This window comes from Petromyzon marinus, chromosome 59, assembly GCF_048934315.1.
Source record: "Petromyzon marinus isolate PM22_M1 ecotype Great Lakes invasive population chromosome 59, UKy_Petmar_22M1.pri1.0, whole genome shotgun sequence".
NCBI lineage: Eukaryota > Metazoa > Chordata > Hyperoartia > Petromyzontiformes > Petromyzontidae > Petromyzon > Petromyzon marinus.
The window spans coordinates 4,877,377-4,900,916 of NC_133725.1; the positions used below are offsets into that span (position 1 = coordinate 4,877,377).

At 48.6% G+C, this 23,540-nt stretch overlaps 1 protein-coding gene across 3 annotated transcripts in view; it reads right to left on the reverse strand.

Annotated features, from left to right (window-relative positions):
* The window catches only part of CCDC180 (coiled-coil domain containing 180), a 97,014-nt gene extending 75,190 nt beyond the window's left edge, over positions 1-21,824 (reverse strand). The window contains exons 1-11 of one of the 3 annotated variants that reach the window (XM_076053034.1): positions 21,475-21,824; positions 16,782-16,888; positions 13,715-13,923; positions 11,656-11,744; positions 10,421-10,530; positions 7,972-8,100; positions 5,957-6,067; positions 5,496-5,591; positions 3,449-3,612; positions 1,882-2,001; positions 299-378 (exon numbers count right to left, since the gene is read on the reverse strand). In XM_076053034.1, coding sequence (XP_075909149.1) covers positions 299-378; positions 1,882-2,001; positions 3,449-3,612; positions 5,496-5,591; positions 5,957-6,067; positions 7,972-8,100; positions 10,421-10,530; positions 11,656-11,744; positions 13,715-13,923; positions 16,782-16,841 — 1,168 coding nt within the window. In that variant the 5' untranslated portion in view covers positions 16,842-16,888; positions 21,475-21,824. Of the gene's footprint in view, positions 1-298; positions 379-1,881; positions 2,002-3,448; positions 3,613-5,495; positions 5,592-5,956; positions 6,068-7,971; positions 8,101-10,420; positions 10,531-11,655; positions 11,745-13,714; positions 13,924-16,781; positions 16,892-21,474 lie in introns of all 3 variants that reach the window. The other 2 variants (XM_076053035.1, XM_076053036.1) reach the window with 2 other exon arrangements.
* Between the last annotated feature and the right edge of the window lie 1,716 nt (positions 21,825-23,540).

A 23,540-nucleotide genomic window follows, 5' to 3' on the forward strand; every position in this document is an offset into this window, starting at 1 on the left:
CGAATCAGAGGTGCGGGTCAAGGACAACAACCTTTCGCAGGAGACTCCTGCCAAGTTTCCGCAGTGAAGTGGTCGATGTCACCGCTGCTGTGTGTAACCCCAATTGAGTGGACGAGCGACCGAGCGAGCGCGAGAGCGAGCGAGCAGGCTGCATCTTGCGATTCACCAACTCCCGGAACTCCCCAAAGGAACGGCCTAAACCCCCCCCTTGGGAACTGAATCTGTGACCGCCGCTCTGCGTGGATGCAAACCGCCCCGCCGGGGCTGGCCCGGCTCGGCCCCGCGAGGTTCCTCGTACCGATCTGCCGATTGAGGGCATCCAGGGATGAGCTCCACGCGCTCACCGCCTCCGTGGTGACGCTGGGCGGCTTCAGGTCTCTGTGTGAACGTTGGGTGGTGGCGGGGGAGGGCGTGGGGGGGGCGAAGGAAGAGGAGAGAGAGGCGGATTGTGACGGCCGGGCCATGCCGGACATCCGCGAAGAACAACCAGATGGCTGTGAAAGAGAGAGCTTCATAGCACGCCGGATTCCTCCAGTGAAAATCGGGTTAGGGGTCGCTCTAAAGACGTCAATGGAGAAAAACTCTTACTCTCTGGCTTTTTCGGTAAAGTCACGTAGGTAAAATAAAACAAATGAAAACAACTAAATTAAATCACGGCGTTTCGGAGGCAACACAAGCTTCCGTCTTCAGGTGGAACAGTCACAGCAGAATATCTGTATCAAGTGAACAGCTCTGAGACACCCGTGATTATATACAGGTTAGTGGGGGGGGGGGAGGAGCCAGGAAGGGACGTGGGTGTGGAGGGGGAGGGGCTAAGTTAAGCCGCCTTTTGTTATGCTGCAGGGGGTTTCGGGGGAAGCGATGGTGCGCTGCACGAGAGCAAGTACAACCCACTGGCAGAAATGGAAATGGCTGTACAATTATAAGGCAGCTAAAGTTTGACTTGGTTGATGACATCTTTCCAATGGTTGCTCAATTTAAAACTCTTCATTGGTTGCGACCTAACGGGTCTCATCAGCCGAGTAAGACTGCACCGATTAAAACAATCTGCCGTGATGAAAGATCCGTCGCCTTGTTGTGCCTTTTGTCGCTTGCCGTGATGTGAAATTCATCGCTTACATCACGTCGTATATGATGGGTCTCTACGCGAATCTGTGAGTCTCTATGCGAGTCTATGGGTCTCTGTGTAACTCGGTGGGTCTCTCTTGAGACTTTGTGAGTCTCTGTAAAAGTCTATCGTTCTGTGCGTGAGTTTATCGGTCTTTATGCGAGTCTATGGGTCTCTATGCAAGTGTATTGGTCTCTGTGCAAGTCTGTGGGTCTCTTTGCCAGTCTATGGGTCTCTGTGTCGGTCTAACGTGTCTATTTGTTGAGTATATTTCTATCTTTGTAAGTCTATAGTAAGTCGCTGTGTGAGTATAAGGGTCTAGGTTTGAGTCTATATATGATGTGCAACCGTCACTCACAACACCAAAGATCCCCCATATAGCCTTAACAGACTGTTGGGACAAGTGCTGTTAGCGAGCACCTATCAAGGCCGGTACAGCACACGAGGGGGTGGGTTGCCGGCAACACGCCCGGCCGCCTTTGTCTCCCCAGTGGCGATGTCTACTACACACCGTACCAGGTACTCATTTGAGGCTGAGTCGACCGAGGGGAGGGCCCAGATAATCGTCACTGATGGTGTTGGTGGCTGTGAGCGGGAATCGAACTCGGGTCGCCGGGTTCATGGCGCGGGAGCGCGCTAACCGCTGCACCGCCGCTCCCCACGCACGACGCTGATCGCTCTTGCGGCACGCGCGTTTTTTTTTGCCGAAGGTAAAAACCGGGAGCCGTGAACGCGGCCCGTTGCTTTCCCAATCGCGAAGAACCGCGACCCACTCGAGTGAGTTGATCAGCCGGATCCGTCGCTCGTTCAGCTCCCTCTGTCCATCCGTCGTCGCCTGGACGAGAGCGTCCGCCCCAGGTGAACTACGCAGCTGGTGCCGCTCCATGAACTCGCTGAGCAGAAAAAAGGGGGGCACGGGGGGTAGGGGTAGGGCGGGGGGGTTGACATTGCATCGAGCTTCGGGCACGGAGAGACCGCCGCGCGCACGCGTGCTCATTCACCGCAGATTTCTTTTTTTTTTAAATCTATCTCGCTTTTTGATAGCGGTGTCTCTGGTAGGGAGAGCAGCGTGGCCCCACAGCAGCAGAGAGCGAGATCCCACAGAAGTGGGCATCACGGAGCAACCGCCGAGGCCCTGTCGAGTGACCTCTGATCCACAGGGCAGAGAGCGGCGGTTCAAAGCAAGGCGGTCGAACTACGCTTGACAAATCGGCCACCAGGTCAAGATCATCAACTCGCGACGCCTTGAGCGTCAGTGGTACCCGCTGAGCGCCACCCCAGGACCACCTTGAAACGAGACTTGGCTTTATTTTCAAGGCAGACCTGCTGTAAACATGTAAATAAATACATTCGCAAAGGAATACGTTCCAAATTTGCAAACAAAAAATGATGCCGACAACACAGTTTGATTGATTCATATTTAGCTCCCTTTTCAAAGGTGCCGTGGTGGTTCGGAGAAGAACCGTCACGATATCGTGAGCTGTGATTCGATTGCGGTGATCGAGTTATTTTTTTCCGTCTGCACGCCTGGTACGCAGGAGGTCGCGGGTACGATCCCGACCCTGACACCTGCTGTATATTTGTAGTTTGCGTGTCTCTCCCTCTCTCTCTCCCCGTGGTCGCGTGGATTTTCCCTCCGTATTTAGAATCGGCGTGCGTTCAGAGTATTTAGCTGCTATAAATGCCCACACGATGATAAGCCACTTCATCGGGCTATCATTTGCGATAGGCAGGTCGCTTCTGGAAAAGAGCTACATATAGCTCAGTGGGGCCTGCCTGGGAAAATAAAAAGTTTAGTTTAGTGTTTTTAAGTTTATAACGTCATTAAGTCCACAATAGAGTTTTTTTTTTTGCGTTAGATCGCGTAAATATATAAATGTGTCGTTAAGCCCGCCACCACCCGACACAGCACAACTGGTAAGGGTTGTCACGTAAACAGAACGTCGCCAATTCGTCACTAGTACAGCACAGTGGTGCGTTGGAGAGCCAAGCCAACAGCAACACAACCGGTGTGCTGTGCTCGTGACGGATTGGCCACGTGACAACCCTTACCAGTTGTGCTGTGTCGGGTGGTGGCGGGCTTTTAACGACACATTGATATATTGACGCGACCTAACCCGAAAAAAAGAAGAAAAAAAACCTCTATTACGGACGACGTTGGTCGCGGAAGCCTACCACGTGTTCAACTGACGTCATTAAGGATGCACAACAGGCATAGCCACCGCGTGAACCCGCCGCGCCACCTGGCCGCCTCGTTCCCCAGGACATCGTGAACGGCCGTTGCCTACTCCGACGACGAGGCGCGCGACGGCAACGCGACTGCAAAGGGCGGCCACCAACCGGAACCCCCTCGTCGCGGCCGCCCGTCGCAGGCCTCTCCACGCCCGCAGGGCCTCCTCCCAGCGTTTCCTGAGCGAAGCCTCGAGCTGCAGCCCCGATTCGGAGAGGTGCAGCGAGAGGCGTGAGAGCGCGCGTCGGTTCGCCAGCAGCGACTGATTCAGCATCTGGGGCGCACGGGGGGCGGAGGTGGTGGTGGTGGTGGTGGTGGGGGAAATACACGTTAACTCATTCATTTAAACCGCTCACTCTTTCTATAAAAAAAATGTAAACTTTTTGTGTTTATCGTACGCAGATGTTGCAAAACTGCCATCCCTTGGGTGGGTGTCGAGGAGGAGATGGCACCCAGGCTGTGCCGGGGAAAGGCGGCACAACAAAGTGAGGGTTCTTCTTTGGTTCTTTCGGTAAAGTCACGTAGAATGAGAATAAAATAATAAATTGATCAAATAAAATAACACGATAATATTCTCACGACGTTTCGGCCACAACACAAGCGGCCTTCATCAGGTGAAGGGACGAGACTGTCTGGAAAGTGAGGGTTAATCTCCATCTGTTTCCATCTGTACGGGGATACAGCGTTTCCCCCTCACGCAAGGCGTGGGGTTTATCCCGGTGCTCCGGTTTCCTCTCCACGTGAATGCTAAACATAATTCACCATTAATTGGCTGAAAATGTTGCTAAAATAAAAACCCAGTCGAATAAGCAGGACCCTCCTGATAAGTATGACAATGATACAGCCAATTACTGTGACAAGCATTCTGCCTTCCTGAAGATGCGTGGGATCAGTTTCAAATGATGCATCTATTTGCTACATTTGGTGGTGACAAATGTTCTGGTTGGCACGTTTAGCGCTTGGGACAAGTGACAATTTCATGTTTGGATTTGACAATGATGTTATAATTATACAGGTACACCCCTGTTAATGGCCACCCCTGTTAACGAATAATCGCTTAACGACGGGCCTCCAATAGAGCCCAATGTGTAGTGTATAGTGTAGTGTATAGTAATGTATAGTGTAGTGTATAGTGTATGGTAGTGTAGTGCATAATATAAAGAAGTTCAACATACATCCATGAACAAAAAAATCTAACGATACACAATGAATTTCGTGTCTTGATTGATTTTGTTCACGCTTACGGTGACTTTCAGACCGCATTCCATTCTCCTTCTCTCCCCCCTCCTCCGTTCCGAGCATAGATGAACTCGTCCGTCTGAACAACCGCTAGTCGCTGTCCGTGGTGCTAGCGTTAAGAAAAAAACCGCCACTTTTTTCAAACAAATTCCTGCGGAGGGAGCTGGTAGGAACGTTGGGTTGCTCGGTCAATGGCCAGGGTCAATGGCGGCGTGGTATATTTCCTACATTATTGAGTAGGTTAAACGTTGAGTTTTATAAGGGCACCACGGGGTGACCAGCCCCTCCCCACCCAGCCCCACCCTCTCCACCCAGCCCCTCCCCACCCTCCCCACCCAGCCCCTCCCCACCCTCCCCTCCCCACCCAGCCCCTCCCTCCCCACCCAGCCCCTCCCCACCCTCCCCTCTCCACCCAGCCCCACCCCTCCCATTTTTGGACGCACGACGGACGGACGGACACAATGATCCCCTGTGGGCTGGTGGTGTAACCAGGAGGTTCCTACCAGTAAAATTATCTTGCTGTGGTCTTTGCACACCTGATGATGATTGCTTGTGTTGCAATCGAAACGTCGTGATAATTTTGTAAAAAAATTATTATTTTATTATTTCCCTTCTACGTGACTTTACCGAAAGAGCCAAGAATATGATACACAATGATTAAGCCAGTGGCGATGGCAATGACCATGTAAATGGAGATGGCGTCACTCATAGAACCCAATGTCCAGTGTATAGTGTAGTGTATAGTAATGTATAGTGTAACGTATAGTGTACAGTAGTGTAGTGCATAATGTAAAGAAGTTCATCATGCATCCATGAAAAAAAATCTCAACGATGCCAATGATTAAGCCAGTGACGATGGCAATGACGGTGCAAATGGAGATTGGCGCCACTTTGCAAGCGCGGTGCACGCATTTTCACCATTGCCTCCCCGTCCATCAAGCGCTGGACTTCTTCAGATCGGACGAAGGCAATTCCCTCCATCAGCTGAGCGTATGTCCTCAGCTCCCGGCCGATCTGGGTGTGCGAGAGCGCGGCGCGTGTGTCAACGGCAACCACGGAGCCAGGGTGCAGCCGTCGCTCTGGCGGTCTCTGGTTGTGGTACCAGCACCACACTCAAATGAAAAAAACACATGTAAATCTATAACAGGCAAGGTTAGCGGCAATGGCTCTTCTTCAGAGCAGAGCGCGAGCGATGCCGGAGAGTTCGAGCAGTGGTTGAGAACTGCCCAACGTACGTACGGTGAATTTCTTTCGCGCACCGTCGTACGCAGCTGGCCGCGCGCTAATCGGAGGTGCGCGGGGTGGGGGGGGGAAGGACTACAAAGGGGACTGAGACACTTAAAAGCAGCGGTCCCAATCGTGACCAACACAAGGCTCACCTTGTCGGACCTCTCGTCCTCCAGCCTCCCGTAGGCAACGTCCAACTCGCGAATCCGGGCCTCTCGCGATTCCGAACGCTGCTCTAGGTCCGACCACACCGCCTCCAGCTCCTTCAGAGGAAAAGGTTTGGGGACGACGAATCCCGAGAAGCAAGTCTGAGTGTGACCCCGACCCCCCCCCCGCCCCCCCCCCGCCCCCCCCCCCCACAGACGAAGTGGCGACGCTAGTCGCCGGCTCACGGCAACCCCGGCGGAAGAGCCTCAACTCGAGCCATCGTCGTCGCCGCCATCGTCAACAATCCACGGGGTGCTCATAGCCCGCAGTCGCTGCGGTCCACTGCACGTTTCATCATTCGTTGTTTCCACTTTCCTCTCCCCTGTCTTGTGATGACAATGTGCTCAAGCGGCAACGTCGTTCTGACGCACCAATCTCGTATGATGATGATGTCGTCGTCAGGGGCGGAGCCGGGGGGCGGGGGGGTGACGGGGGGGGGGGAGTGACATTCTGCGTGTAAGTGTACGACACTCGGGTCTGGCGGCAACGTCGTTCTGACGCACCAATCTCGTATGATGATGTCGTCGTCAGGGGCGGAGCCGGGGGGCGGGGGGGTGACAATCTGCGTGTAAGTGTACGACACTCGGGTCTGGCGGACTCCGTGCCAGCTGCATTGGCAGGGCGTGTCCGCCAAAACCGATGGCGTCTAGCTGAACAGCCTGACTCTCTCTAAATCATTCTTGACATTAACATTTGTTGAATGTCACCCCGGTCCTGAAAGTGCCCCTGGTCGTCGTCATCGTCAAGCCGTTCTCTGCGAGATTTTCCTCTCTGGGGCAGCGGCTCTCGGCCTGCGGCACTCGACGCTCCTCCGGCCGGTCCCCGGCGGCTGCGAAGCGAAATGGCGAAGTTGATCCGCACGGCGACAACGACAGCGTCCATGCGAATTTTGTGTCGGCGGCAGTAAAAGGTTCAGGACCATGGCGCAAGTGGGATGCCTAGAGGGCTCCTCCAAAGGGGGTGTCGTGGCGCTACCGTCCCAAGCTGGCGAGACGTCTTGGCAGAGGTGGGAGTACGCAGGCTTTACACCCCCCCCCCCGCCCCATCCCCCCCTCCGCCCGACCACACGCGCGAACCTGCATTTGGGACGTTCGGATAATAGCGGCAACGTCGTTTCTTTTTTTGCGATGGGAGAAAACCAGAGAACTCTAAGTGAAACCCATGCCGAACAGGGAGAGAGAACATGGAAAACGCCACGCTATTTTTATTTCACCAGGTAAGGCCCCACTGAGCTCTGTGGATCTTTTTCAACAAGCGGCCCGGCTCTCGCGAATGATGGCCCAACGAAACGGCTTATCCCGTGGCAATGTCTCGCAGCAGCCAAATCCTCTTAAACGCGTGCCGATGTTCACTCTAAATGTGGCGGGAAAAAAACCGGAGGAACCGGAGAAAAATCCACGCAGCCGCGGGGGAAAGAGAGACGCGAAAACTCAAAATATACAGCAGGCGTCAGGGTGCGGATGGAACCCACAACCTCCTGTATACCAGGCGAGGGAGTTAACATCTCCTAGCCACCGTGGCACACAGAGAGGCGCCAGGGCCTGCTTGTTGCAGGGAATGAGCGTTACCCACCGCGCTGTCAACGTGACGCATCCTTGAGAAGCCGACCTCACCACCGGCTGCCGGCTGGCTTCAAACATCGGCAGTGTCGGCTTAGCGCTCTGACCCGGGTTCGATTCCAGCTCACGACCACCCACACCGGTGACGATTATCTCGAAACGGTCCCGGGCCTCCCCCCTAGGTCGACTCGGCCTCAAATGAGTTCCCGGTGCGGTGTGTAGTAAACATCGCGACCGGGGGGAGATAAAGGCGGCCGGGCGTGGTGGTGTTGGCCACCCACCACCGTCGTGTGCCGTTCCGGCCTTCATAGGTGTTGCTCGCTAACAGCACTTGCCCCAACAGTCTGTTAAGGCTACACGGTGGGGGGGGGGGGGGGGTGGTGGAATCTTTTTCTTTGCACCTGAAACGACACCGATGCAAGCTTCCCTTCGCCCTCCACGCTGCACATCAGCTCTTCCATGCCGGCGTCGCTTGCGGACAAGTCGCCGCGAAGCCTCTCCCCAGCCTCCTGGTAGCGACGCTCCATATCCTGCAAGCGTGCGCATTGAAGTCCCGTCAGTCGGCTTACATCTCGGGTTAGGCCCCAATGGGCTCAGAAGATCTTTTTCGGTGGCGACAACCGGCCGAAGCAGCCCCGTGCGGTTGCGAGCGCGTGATCCGGGAAGGCAGGTTTCTTTTTTTTTTTTTTAACGTGGGCTGCGCGCAAACTCCAATCCGGATGGGATAACTGCAGCAACGCGGACGGCGCAGCAGATGAGATTGTGATAAGCGATGCAAAAAGAGAGGGAAAAATGTGAATGAGAGGTGGCACTCGGTGCTCTGAAAACAGGTGCGCGAACACCGACTCCTGAATCGATTATCGCCGCTCACGCAAACTAACTCTGCATGTTCCACACGTCGGCTTTCGCGACCAATAGCATCCATAATAGAGGTTTTTTTTGGGGTTGGCATGCCCACGAATTGGCGTGTTCCGTTTACATGACAAACCTTAATTAGCTGTGTCGGGAGGTGGCGGGTTTAACGACACATTTATATATTTACGCGATATCAGCCAAACAAACCCGTATTACGGATGTTCTGTTTACGTGACAATCCTTACTAATTAGTTATTGTAAGGGTGATGGCGGATTTAACGACACATATATTTACGCGATTTAACCCCAAAAAGCCTGTATTATGGATAACTGTGTACGCACGTACGTATTTTGACCCTCTTTCGCAGCACCGTACGTAGCCAACCGTGCAAATTGGAGGTGCGGAGGGAAGGACAACAAACTAAACACAGAAAAATAAGAGTAGGTGTTACCCTCGTTTCGTCTGCATGTTCACCACAGGCACCGTCTGTGGTGAATGCAGACTTTGATTCCTTGCAAGTGGTTTCTACTTGGTGTTTGAACATCTTAACACCCATATTCTTGGTTCTTTCGGTAAAGTCACGTAGAAGGGAAACAATAATATAATACAAATATAAAACAATAAAATTCTCACGACACACCTGATGATGATTGCTTATGTTGCAGTCGAAACGTCGTGAGAATTGTATTGCTTTATATTTTTATTATGTTATTGTTTCCCTTCTACGTGACTTTACCGAGAGAACCAAGAATATGAATCCCTGCAGTCACGAAAGCTTTAAATCAAAATCTATGGGCAGTGTTACTCTATGGGCAGTGTGAGTCTATGGGTAGTGTTGAGTCTATGGGTAGTGTTGAGTCTATGGACAGTGTTGAATCTATGGATAGTGTTAGTCTATGGGCAGTGTTACTCTATGGGCAGTATATATATTCTTGGTTCTTTCGGTAAAGTCACGTAGAAGGGAAACAATAAAATAATAAAATATAAAACAATAAAATTTTCACGACGTTTCGACTGCAACACAAGCAATCATCATCAGGTGTGAAAACCACAACAATATTTTTTATATATTTTTTATTATTTTATTGTTTCCCTTCTACGTGACTTTACCGAAAGAACCAAGAATATGAATCCCTGCAGTCACGAAAGCTTTAAATCAACATCTTAACACCTCCTGTTTTATTTCGAGAAAGGTTAAACCCCACGCTTATCTTTCACTATTTGATACTGGCACTACTAAAATATCCCATGATGTAGCTGCTGCTCGCCGCGAGCTATGAACGCTCTGACAGGCCAGGCGTGGCGTTGTCTCTGTGCTGTTCGCCTTGTGGCGTTGTCCTCTGGCCTGACACTGGTGTTGAGGCTAGGCCATGAAGAAGCCCGCTGCTGCTGTCTCTGGTGTAGGCGAAGCAGTCTCAAAGGCAACGCATCGTACATTTTCAGAGCGTGTTTTGTGTTTGCACGTTCACCACAGGCACTGTGTGTGGTTAATGCAGCAACTTAATTCCTTGCAAAAGGTTTATATTTGGTGTTTGAACATTTTAACCTGTTTCATTGCCGGGAAGGGTTCAACCAATTCACTCTCTGACACTGGAAGAAAGAAAAAAGGTCCCATGATATATAAACACAGAAAGCCGTTCTAAAGCAATGAGCTTGTCAATCGGGAAGATTTAAAGGTGGCATAGCCCCGGTGGCTTCCTAATATCGGAAGGAATAGTCTTGAGGCATTCGTGGAAGGCGCCTTACAAAAAAAAACGTAAATTATCGCAACGTGAAAGCGCGCGATGCGGTGACCGTCTTTGTTCGATGGCTTTGGCCAAAAGCCGCCGCTGGGAGGATGTGACCGGAGGTCGCACGACGGTTTGTGTTCCTTGACGTGTGCACGGCTTCCGGAGGCTTGCGAACAAACGAAGTCACGTGCCACATCTAGCCAGCCCCGAGGGCTCGACAGGCATATCCCCACGCTCCGTTATCGGCCCCGCCGCATCGCTCACCGAGTTTATCTGCCCGAGCGCGGCGAAGAAGTCTCGCAGGGCGGCCTCGTGCTTGGAGCGACGTCGCTCGGTCACCCTCTGGACCACGTCTGACCCCACCTTCTCCGCCACTGCAGCGAGAGAGAAAAGAACACATCCCACCACGACGACGACACGTTCGCAAGCCGCGCACGGCGTACACGTACACCGCGTCCACGTTGTCAGCTTCGGCGTGCCGCCTGCCAAGCTCTCGCATGCCATTCCGGGTCGTTCGCGCCTGTGCCGTCGTTTCGATCCGTAGCGCTAAGAACTTCGATTCCCGAATGGTTCAGTTACTGGGCACGTGGAGGGGAATGTCAGCCGTCATCGGTGTACCTACATCGGTTTCACCCTCATGTGAATCACGTGACTTCTGTGTGGTCACCCCCACTCTGAACCCTTCCCGTCCCCCTGCTGCCCCCTCTGAAAATAAACTCCACTGTGCAGCAGCAGCAGCAGCAGTGTCTAGGCCCTCACGCAGCCTCTTCCACCTCCCTCTCCTCATATCTCCTGCCCCCTCTGTTCCCGTTTCTCCGTTCCTTCTCCGTCCTTTTCCTCTCATCTCCCATTCCTTCTCTTCCCTCTCCCGTTCGTTTCTCTGTTTCCCATCCATTACATCCTTCACTCCACTCCCCTTCCAGAGAACTACCTCGCCTGGTATGCAGGAGGTCGTGGGTTCCATTCCGACCCTGACGCCTGTTGTATATTTGGAGTTTGCGTGTTTCTCTCCCCGTGACCGCGTGGATTTTTCTCCGGTTTTTCCCTCCACATTTAGAATCAGCGTGTCATACATTTCCACATGATAAGCCACTTCGTTGAGCTATCGTCTGTGATAGCCAGGTCGCTTCTGAAAAAAGACATGTAGCTAAGTAGGCCTTATACCTGGCTAAATATAAAATTGTTTGGTGTCTTGCGGTGGTGGTGGTGGTGGTGGAGCCAAAGGTACAAAGGTTGCTATCTGCTCAACAACGCATGGAATCACCCGGAAAATAAAGAACATGCCGGAGATCTAATCTACAATGTATATAGTCAAAGTGCAAAGCACATTTCCAGACGCTGCGAAAGTAAAAACAAGTAATGAAAAACATCATGCACGCACATGGGTCATGACGTAACATTTACATAGCAGCGGATTGATCAATGAGATGAGCGTGTACAGGGAACACAAGAGCGGGAAAACCTTAATTTGGAAATGATACCTATAAATAACAACGTACCCACGTCAACGGCAAGGTTTCTCACTTCCCTCGCAGCAATTTCATCTTCAGTCTCGGCCCCTCTCACGTGCGGCAGCAATTCGCCATTCCTGATGGAAAAAGACGCAGGCACGCCGTTGTGCGCGTGTAGTGACGCAGCGCCGATCGCTGTCCAGCGGCGGCTACTGCGGTGGACAGTTAGCGCACACGCCGTCGAGCGTACACACGGCGTGTGTGTGCCGGCAGGGCGGAGGAACTGGGGTGAGGGTCACGGAAGACCTCATCCAGAAGCCCCTAGAACCCTATACTCTTTGGTTCTATTCGGTAAAGTCACGTAGGTAAAAAAATAAAACAACAAAAATCACGACGTTTCGGCCACAACACAAGCAGCCTTCTTCAGGTGAAGGAACAGAACTGTCGGGACGACAGAGCTTCAATGTCGTTCCCGACAGTTCTGTTCCTTCACCTGAAGAAGGCTACTTGTGTTGTGGCCGAAACGTCGTGATTTTTGTTGTTTTATTTTTTACCTGCGTGACTTTACCGAATAGAACCAAAGAGTATGGATCCTTGCAGTCACGAAAGCTTCAAATCTAGAACCCCCGAGAACCCGCTACTCGGCGCGGCCTGGCTCCGCCCTGGCCGCGCCGAGTAGAATAAAAGCAGCGGAGAGCGAGAGCTCCGGGCTGCCGGTTCTGGGAGTGGGCTCGTCACGTCGTCGCTGTCATCTTCGCCGCCGCCGCCGCCGGCTTCGCCCGATAATTGCGGGGCCAGACAGTCGTTGGCTGTCTCGGTCGACGCCGTCGGCGCAACGCGGTCAGGGTTGTGCCTAGGCCGGGCTGTACGGCAACGTGGTCGGGAGAGGAGGCGATCCAGTGTGTGTGAAGGGCCGGAATGGTGTAACGAAAAAAGAAAGGTGCCTCCTGCAACTGCCTCGTCTCCGACTGTGTGCTACACAAACGCACGGCACTACACATGCGGTGACACTCGACTGCAAATGCGAATGTCCGCGTGCCGATGATCGAAATTAACCGTGCATCTTTACACAAGAACAACACGCGGCACAAGCTGAACACACATCAGAGAGCTACGCAACATAACGCAACGATCGTCGTCCACCACTTAGTCGTGGTGAAGTCACCACGGCGCTTGTGCAAGGCTATGTGCACTTTGAGTTCACGGGAAGTGCCGAAAGCACGCTTGCAGGAGGCCACGCAACAGACCCAGGTGCCATGGGTTGACTGAAAAATGACTGACAGATGCACCAACTGTGCCCCCCACTGTGCCAACTCTCTGTGCTTTAGCCACTCGGCCCTCCGTTGTTGCTGGAGGGCGACTGCCTACAACTGCCCAGCAGCATCCTTCAGGAGCCTCCTCCACAGAGGCCGATCTTGACACCGCTGGTACCAATCGTCGGCAAGTCCACTCAGCTCCACATCCTCCTGTACCGCATCAGGCCACCTCTGCTCGAGACCGTGCCGTGCCCGTTTAGCCCCCTCTATGCGGCCAAACACACGCTGCTTGGCCATTCGGTGGCTGGGCATGCGGGCTGCATGGCCCAGCCAATGCAGCCTTGCCTGCCAGAGGAGCTCACCGATGGCACTGTGTCTAGACATTACATGTAAACACACTCACAAAAGACTATGGTCCCCGCATAGCCTTAACAGACTGTTGGGGCAAGTACTGTTAGCGAGCACCTATGAAGGCCGGCACGGAACACGAGGGGGTGGGTGGTCAACACCACGCCCGGCCGCCTTTGTCTCCCAAGTGGCGATGTTTACAACACACACCGCTCCAGGTATTCATTTGAAGCTGAGTCGACCCAGGAGAGGCCCAGGACCGGTTCAGATATTCGTCACTGGCGTTGCCCGTGCACGGGAATCGAACCCAGGTCGCCGAGTTCAATTGCACAGCATGGCGCTAACTGCTACACTACCCGGCTCCCCACGTAAACAGACACGCGTCTACACACAGAGAGACCCTTACACAAACACACACATGTGTAAAACACACAGAGAGACACACGCATGCCGTACATGTACACCGGTGCGCACGGACACACTCGGGAGCTACAGGAGGGCACCGTGTAAACGCCGCGGGCGGTTTGTGGAGGCGGTGAGGAGTGCCGAGCATCCACACTCGGGCGGGCAGAGCCCCCGGGGGCCCCGCCTCATCGCTGCGGGGGGCCCAGCCCCCCAAGTGGGCCCAGCCCCCCAAGTGGGTGGGCAGCAGCCCCTCCCCTGGACTGCCCCAGCGTTGCCTTGCCCTGGCGAGAGAGTGCACCAGCTGCACCTGCAACAACAGCAACAAGGCGCGCACGTCTCACTCCGCTGCTGGATGAGCGCCTCCCCACGCGCCGTGCGGCTCCTGGGGTGGGGGGGTTTTGGCCATACTTCACCATGCTGGTCAGCACGGATTGGTGAAGACGGCGAGCATAGACGCAGGGCGTAGAAGTGCTATACAACAATTGAGTTTAACGCGTAGGCTTTCGCGACCAATATCATCCATAATACGGGGGTCTTTTTGGGGTTAGATCGCGTAAATATGTGTCGTTAATCCCGCCACCACCCGACAAAGCCAATCAGTAAAGGTTTGTCACGTAAACAGAACGTGCCAATTTGTTACTAGTACAGCACACCGTTGTGTCGGAGAGCCAAGCCACAACATTTACAATCTGAATACGACGAATCTGGATGTGGCCTGATGAAGCTAGTTGTAATGACTGGAGAAACGTCGTACTCAGATTGTAAATGTTGTGGCCTGGCTCTCCAACACAACAATTGATTTATCTGCACTGCCACCCAACACTTTGGTGTCATGAACCAAGTTGAACCATCGCCACAGCGATATCACACAGGACAGGCAATACCACAGCAATATCTCAGGATAGACAATACTACTGAGTCAGTAGTATCTAATAGCGTCAGTAGTATCTAATAGAGTCAATAGTATCTAATAGAGTCAATAGTATCTATTGAGTTAGTAGTATCTAATAGAGTCAGTAGTATCTAATATAGTCAGTAGTATCTACTGAGTTAGTAGTATCTAATAGAGTCAATAGTATCTATTGAGTTAGTAGTATCTAATATAGTCAGTAGTATCTACTGAGTTAGTAGTATCTAATAGAGTCAGTAGTATCTAATAGAGTCAGTAGTATCTAATAGAGTCAGTAGTATCTACTGAATCAGTAGTATCTAATAGAGTCAGTAGTATCTAATAGAGTCAGTAGTATCTAATAGTCAGTAGTATCTACTGAATCAGTAGTATCTAATAGAGTCAGTAGTATCTAATAGTGTCAGTAGTATCTAATAGTCAGTAGTATCTACTGAATCAGTAGTATCTAATAGAGTTAGTAGTATCTAATAGAGTCAGTAGTATCTAATAGAGTCAATAGTATCTAATAGAGTCAATAGTATCTATTGAGTTAGTAGTATCTAATAGAGTCAGTAGTATCTAATAGTCAGTAGTATCTAATAGAGTTAGTAGTATCTAATAGAGTCAGTAGTCTCTAATAGAGTCAATAGTATCTAATAGAGTCAATAGTATCTATTGAGTTAGTAGTATCTAATAGAGTCAGTAGTATCTAATAGTCAGTAGTATCTAATAGAGTCAGTAGTATCTAATAGAGTCAATAGTATCTAATAGAGTCAATAGTATCTATTGAGTTAGTAGTATCTAATAGAGTCAGTAGTATCTAATAGCGTCAGTAGTATCTAATAGAGTCAATAGTATCTAATAGAGTCAATAGTATCTATTGAGTTAGTAGTATCTAATAGAGTCAGTAGTATCTAATAGAGTTAGTAGTATCTAATAGAGTCAGTAGTATCTACTGAGTTAGTAGTATCTAATAGAGTCAGTAGTATCTAATAGAGTCAGTAGTATCTAATAGAGTCAGTAGTATCTACTGAGTTAGTAGTATCTAATAGAGTCAGTAGTATCTAATAGAGTCAGTAGTATCTAATAGAGTCAATAGTATCTACTGAGTTAGTAGTGTCTAATATAGTCAGTAGTATCTACTGAGTCAGTAGTATCTAATAGAGTCAGTAGTATCTAATAGTCAGTAGTATCTAATAGAGTCAGTAGTATCTAATAGTCAGTAGTATCTAATAGAGTCAGTAGTATCTAATAGAGCCAGTAGTATCTACTGAGTTAGTAGTATCTAATAGAGTCAGTAGTATCTACTAGAGTCAGTAGTATCTAATAGTCAGTAGTATCTAATAGAGTCAGAACTATCTAATAGAGTCAGTAGTATCTAATAAAGTCAATAGTATCTAATGGAGTCAGTAGTATCTACTGAGTAGTATCTACTGAGTTAGTAGTATCTATTAGAGTCAGTAGTGTCGAGACACATGGGGGAGGGGGGGGGGAAGAGGATATCAGTGCAGGCGACGGGCGAGGCGTGTAGCCTAAGGCCAGCAAAACTCTCGCATGTGTAATGACAGTAGATTCAACCTACAGTGCGAAGGGACTAGTGGCCACGGGAGGTAATGACAGTAGATTCAACCTACAGTGCGAATGGACTAGTGGCCACGGGAGGTAATGACAGATGAGTCAGCCTGCAGTGCGAAGGGACTAGTGGCCTCGGGAGGTAATGACATGAGAGTCAGCCTGCAGCGCGAAGGGACTAGTGGCTACGGGAGAGAATGACAGATGAGTCAGCCTGCAGTGCGAAGGGACTAGTGGCCACGGGAAGTAATGATAAGGGGAGTCAGCCTACAGTGCGAAGGGACTAGCGGCCACGGGAAGTAATGACAGGGGAGTCAGCCTACAGTGCGAAGGGACTAGTGGCCACAGGAGATAATGACAGATGAGTCAGCCTGCAGTGCGAAGGGACTAGCGGCCACGGGAGGTAATGACAGGGGAGTCAGCTTGCAGTATTAAGGGACTAGTGGCTACAGGAATGATCGAGAATAGGAGCATGGCACGGTGAAAGAAGAGGTTTGCTAGTGGAGCGAGCGGTCTAGAACCAGCGAGAAGGTTCGGGAAGGGGGGCTTGGCCTCGGACCGTATGTTAAGGGAGATGCACAGTGGGGGTTTCCCACCTGTTCGAGTGAACGTGTCTACAAATAAAAGAAACCATCTCAACTCAAGTGCGTGAAATCGTCATTACAAAAGTACAAAAACATCTGGTACATGATCGTGGTGAATACCTCGGCATCAAAAAGCTGTCGATACACCTTCCCGCTTGGGACCACACGGACCTCAGACATTCCCTTCCGCTGAACTGCTCCACAAGGATTCGTTTCGCGTCAATGACCTGCTGGGAAGGGATACCGCACACGACCCCGTGTCTGATAACGCACTCTGTAAAAAGTGAGTGCTGTTTGCGGCTAGACGTCTGGTATCTGTGTTGCGCGACACACAAACACACACACACGTGTGCGCGCGCTTGCACAAGAGTGAACGTTTGTAAGCACGTTAAATAAGCGTTTTATCGTTAGTTTGAATTAATAATCGGGCACTCGTAACAACGACGACGAAGTTCCCCTGTACAGTGAAACCTTGGATTGCGAGCAAAATTCGTTCCTGAAAACGTGCCCGTAATCCAAAGCACTCGTATATAATGGAAACTCAGATGATTCGTTCCACAACCCAAAAATACTGTATTCAAATAAAAATGATTAATACTAAATACCTTTTTTATATTTTTATTATTTAAATTTAATATAAAGTAATCCAATTTATTAATTACATTTAATCGTGGCTGGTGCGAGCGAGACGAGATAGAGGAGGAGGGTTATTGTGTAGGACGACTTTCAGTTACTAAAGAACAGTCACTACACTTGGACACAAAACAAATAAATGCTTTACGCACACACACGTGGTCACAACACTGTAGTAAACAGTACACACGTGGTCACAACACTGTAGTAAACAGTATACACGTGGTCACAACACTATAGTGCTGTAGTAAACAGTATACACGTGGTCACAACACTATAGTGCTGTAGTAAACAGTATACACGTGGTCACAACACTGTAGTAAACAGTATACACGTGGTCACAACACTATAGTGCTGTAGTAAACAGTATACACGTGGTCACAACACTATAGTGATGTAGTAAACAGTATACACGTGGTCACAACACTATAGTAAACAGTATACACGTGGTCACAACACTATAGTAATATAGTAAACAGTATACACGTGGTCACAACACTATAGTACTGTAGTAAACAGTATACACGTGGTCACAACACTGTAGTAAACAGTATACACGTGGTCACAACACTATACTGTAGTAAACAGTATACACGTGGTCACAACACTATAGTACTGTAGTAAACAGTATACACGTGGTCACAACACTGTAGTAAACAGTATACACGTGGTCACAACACTATACTGTAGTAAACAGTAAACACGTGGTCACAACACTATAGTACTGTAGTAAACAGTATACACGTGGTCACAACACTATAGTACTGTAGTAAACAGTATACACGTGGTCACAACACTATACTGTAGTAAACAGTATACACGTGGTCACAACACTGTAGTAAACAGTATACACGTGGTCACAACACTGTAGTAAACAGTATACACGTGGTCACAACACTATACTGTAGTAAACAGTAAACACGTGGTCGCAACATTATACTGTAGTAAACAGTATACAAGTGGTCACAACACTATAGTACTGTAGTAAACAGTATACACGTGGTCACAACACTATAGTACTGTAGTAAACAGTATACACGTGGTCACAACACTATAGTACTGTCGTAAAGAGTATACACGTGGTCACAACACTATAGTACTGTAGTAAACAGTATACACGTGGTCACGACACTAAAGTGTAGTAAACAGTAAACACGTGGTCACAACACTATAGTACTGTAGTAAACAGTATACACGTGGTCACAACACTAGTAAATAGTATACACGTGGTCACAACACTATAGTACTGTAGTAAACAGTATACACGTGGTCACAACACTATAGTACTGTAGTAAACAGTATACACGTGGTCACAACACTATAGTACTGTAGTAATCAGTATACACGTGGTCACAACACTATAGTACTGTAATAAACAGTATACACGTGGTCACACCACTGTAGTAAACAGTATACACGTGGTCACAACACTATAGTACTATAGTAAACAGTATACACGTGGTCACACCACTATGGTACTGCAGTAAACTATACACGTGGTCACAATACTATAGTACTGTAGTAAACAGTATACACGTGGTCACAACACTATAGTACTATAGTAAACAGTATACACGTGGTCACAACACTATAGTACTATAGTAAACAGTATACACGTGGTCACAACACTATAGTACTATAGTAAACAGTATACACGTGGTCACACCACTATAGTACTATAGTAAACAGTATACACGTGGTCACAACACTATACTGTAGTAATCAGTATACACGTGGTCACAACACTATAGTACTGTAGTAAACAGTATACACGTGGTCACAACACTATAGTACTATAGTAAACAGTATACACGTGGTCACAACACTACAGTAGTGTAGTAAACAGTATACACGTGGTCACAACACTATAGTACTGTAGTAAACAGTATACACATGGTCACAACACTATAGTACTGTAGTAAACAGTATACACGTGGTCACACAACTATAGTACTATAGTAAACAGTAAACACGTGGTCACAACACTGTAGTAAATAGTATACACGTGGTCACAACACTATAGTACTGTAGTAAACTATACACGTGGTCACAACACTATAGTACTGTAATAAACAGTATACACGTAGTCACAACACTGTAGTAAACAGTATACACGTGGTCACAACACTATTGTACTATAGTAAACAGTATACACGTGGTCACACCACTATAGTACTGTAGTAAACAGTATACACGTGGCACAACACTATAGTACTATAGTAAACAGTATACACGTGGTCACAACACTATAGTACTATAGTAAACAGTATACACGTGGTCACACCACTATAGTACTGTAGTAAACAGTATACACGTGGTCACACCACTATAGTACTGTAGTAAACAGTATACACGTGGTCACAACACTATAGTACTGTAGTAAACAGTATACACGTGGTCACAACACGATAGTACTATAGTAAACAGTATACACGTGGTCACAACACTATAGTACTGTAGTAAACAGTATACACGTGGTCACAACACTATAGTACTATAGTAAACAGTATACACGTGGTCACACCACTATAGTACTATAGTAAACAGTATACACGTGGTCACAACACTACAGTACTGTAGTAAACAGTATACACGTGGTCACAACACTATAGTACTGTAGTAAACAGTATACACGTGGTCACAACACTATAGTACTCTAGTAAACAGTATACACGTGGTCACAACACTATAGTACTATAGTAAACAGTAAACACGTGGTCACAACACTATACTGTAGTAATCAGTATACACGTGGTCACAGCACTATAGTACTGTAGTAAACAGTATACACGTGGTCACAACACTATAGTACTGTAGTAAACAGTATACACGTGGTCACAACACTATAGTACTGTAGTAAACAGTACACACGTGGTCACAACACTAGTACTGTAGTAAACAGTATATACGTGGTCACAACACTATAGTACTATAGTAAACAGTATACACGTGGTCACAACACTAGTACTGTAGTAAACAGTATACACGTGTATAACCTTAACATACTGCTGGGGCAAGTGATGTTAGCGAGTAGCATACCTATGAAGGCCGACACGGTACACGTGGGTGTGGGTGGTCAGCACCACGCCCGGCCGCCTTTGCCTCCCCAGTGGCGATGTTTACTTACACACCGCACCAGGTACTCAGTTAAGGCCGAATCGACCTAGGGGAGGGCCCACGACCGGTTAAGATAATAGCCGTGAGCGGGAATCGAACTCGGGTAAACCGGGTTCGTAGTGCAGCGGTGGATAACTGCTACACTACAGCTCCCCATAAAACGATAACACTTTTTTTATATATAAGGCCCCAATGAGCTATATAGTCATTTTTAGAAGCGACCTGGCAACCATGGACATTCATTGCAGCAGGCAAATATCCCCTAAACGCGTGGTGATGTTAATTCTAAAATGTGGGAGGGAAAAACCGGAGGACCCTGACAAAAAAATCCACGCGACCACGGAGAGAGAGAGACACAAACTCTAAATATACAGCAGCAGGTGTCAGGGTTGAGATCGAACCCACGACCTCCTGTACACCAGGCGAGGTAGTTAACATCTCATAGCCACCGTGATGATGATGATAGAGACACGCAGACTCCAAATATACAGCAGCAGCAGGCGTCAGGGTTGAGATTGAACCCACGACCTCCTGCACACCAGGCGAGGTAGTTAACATCTCATAGCCACCGTGATGATGATGATAGAGACACGCAGACTCCAAATATACAGCAGCAGCAGCAGGTGTCAGGGTTGAGATTGAACCCACGACCTCCTGTACACCAGGCGAGATAGTTAACATCTCATAGCCACCGTGATGATGATGAGAGAGAGACACGCAGACTCCAAATATACAGCAGCAGCAGGCGTCAGGGTTGAGATTGAACCCACGACCTCCTGCACACCAGGCGAGGTAGTTAACATCTCATAGCCACTGTGTTGATGAGAGAGACACGCAGACTCCAAATATACAACAGCAGGCGTCAGGGTTGAGATTGAACCCACGACCTCCTGCACACCAGGCGAGGTAGTTAACATCTCCTAGCCACCGTGATGATGATGAGAGAGACACGCAGACTCCAAATAAACAGCAGCAGGCGTCAGGGTCGGGATCAAACCCACGTCCTCCAGTACACCAGGCGAGGTAGTCAACATCTCTCAGCCACCGTGGCACCCATACTCACATCAAAACCATCACCACACAACAACCACCACCACCATCATCACTACCATCATCATTTTACATCCTCCTCCCAAGCAGTTGTTTTGACTCCGTTGCTACGCAACGCATCGTCGTATCGCTTAAGGAATCGACTCCCAACGATTCCTACTGCGTGTCGATTACGCCCACGGGTTTGTAAGGAATTTTAAATCATAAAACTTTAAACTTCTTATTCTTATCGTCGTCGTACGGCTGCTGATGTAGATGTGGAGGCGACAACTTACAATGTCGCATTCGGGTGATGAAACCAGCAAACAACCGCGTCAGGAGACAGCGGAGTAGTTGTATCATCATCGCTGTGATGTCTCTGTTAGTCTGTGTTTCTATGGGTCTCTGATTCTATGGATCTCTATGGGGGTCTATGAGTCTCTGTGGGTCTCTATTAGTCTGGATCTCGATGGGTATCTTTGAGGCTCTGTGTGTCTCTATTAGTCTGCATCTCTATGGATCTCTATGGGTCTCTATGAGTAGAGATCCAGACTAATAGAGACCCACAGAGACTCATAGATACCCATAGAGATCCAGACTCATACTCACAGAGACTCATAGATACCCATAGAGATCCAGACTAATAGAGACCCACAGAGACTCATAGATACCCATAGAGATCCTGACTAATAGAGACACACAAAAACTCATAGATACTCATAAAGATCCAGCCTAATAGAGACTCACAGAGACTCATAGATACCCATAGAGATCCAGTCTCATAGAGACCCACAGAGACTCATAGTTCATAGTTCATTCATTTGGTATAGCCCTGTGAGCCATTCGGCTCTTGAATCGGGTGCAACCGCAACAAACAAAAACATAAACAAGAGAAACATCTTAAAGTGATTATGTGACTGTGCAAACAGAAAATCCATGGAAAAAAACTGCAAAAATATTCCTGAAATAGCACCGTACACAAACGCTGTGTGCAAAAATCCCAGTGGGATGCAAGTCAAACAACAACAAAGCAACCACAAGGCAACTAAGATTAAGGCCATCAGTCTAACTCCGTACTACAATAAACAAAAACATGGCCAAACCAAAAAAAACCGTTTTCGAAATCACCAAAATAAAGCCATAAATGCAATGTAACAGTGATCATAGGGACTGTGACCGAATTTTTAACAATAAACTACATGAATAAATTATAACACCAAAATCTAGAGCCATATTAGAGGATTCGAGGTGGTCGTGGCCAAGGGCAGAGCCAGCCACGACCAGTGAGGATATAAACCGTGTCCCCAGAGTTTCAGTTTTCAGTTTCACTTTATTTTGGTATAGCCCCTGTGAGCCATCCGGCTCTTGAATCTGGTTCAACCACAACAAACAAAAAAACAAGAACACGAACAAGAAAACATCTTAAAGTGACTATGTGTGACTGTGCAAAACAAAAAATCCATGGGGAAAAAAAAACACCAAAAATATTCCTGAAAAAAGCACCGTACACCAACGCTGTGTGCAAAAAATCCCAGTGGGATGCAAGTCAAACAACAACAACCACAAGACAACTTAGATTAAGGCCATCAGTCTAACTCCGTACTACAATAAACAAAAACATGGCCAAAACCAAAAAAAACGTTTTCGAAATCACCAAAATAAAGCCATAAATGCAATGTAACAGTGATCATAGGGACTGTGACCGAATTTTTAACAATAAACTACATGAATAAATTATAACACCAAAATCTAGAGCCATATTAGAGGATTTGAGGTGGTCGTTGCCAAGGGCGGAGCCAGCCACGACCAGTGAGGATATAAACCGTGTCCCCAGAGTTTCAGTTTTCAGTTTCAGTTTATTTTGGTATAGCCCTGTGAGCCATCCGGCTCTTGAATCGGGTGTAACCACGACAAACAAAAAAAACAAGAACACGAACAAGAAAACATCTTAAAGTGACTATGTGACTGTGCAAACAGAAAATCCATGGAAAAAAAAACAGCAAACATATTCCTGAAAAAAGCACCGTACACCAACGCTGTGTGCAAAAAATCCCAGTGGGATGCAAGTCAAACAACAACAACCACAAGAAAACTTAGATT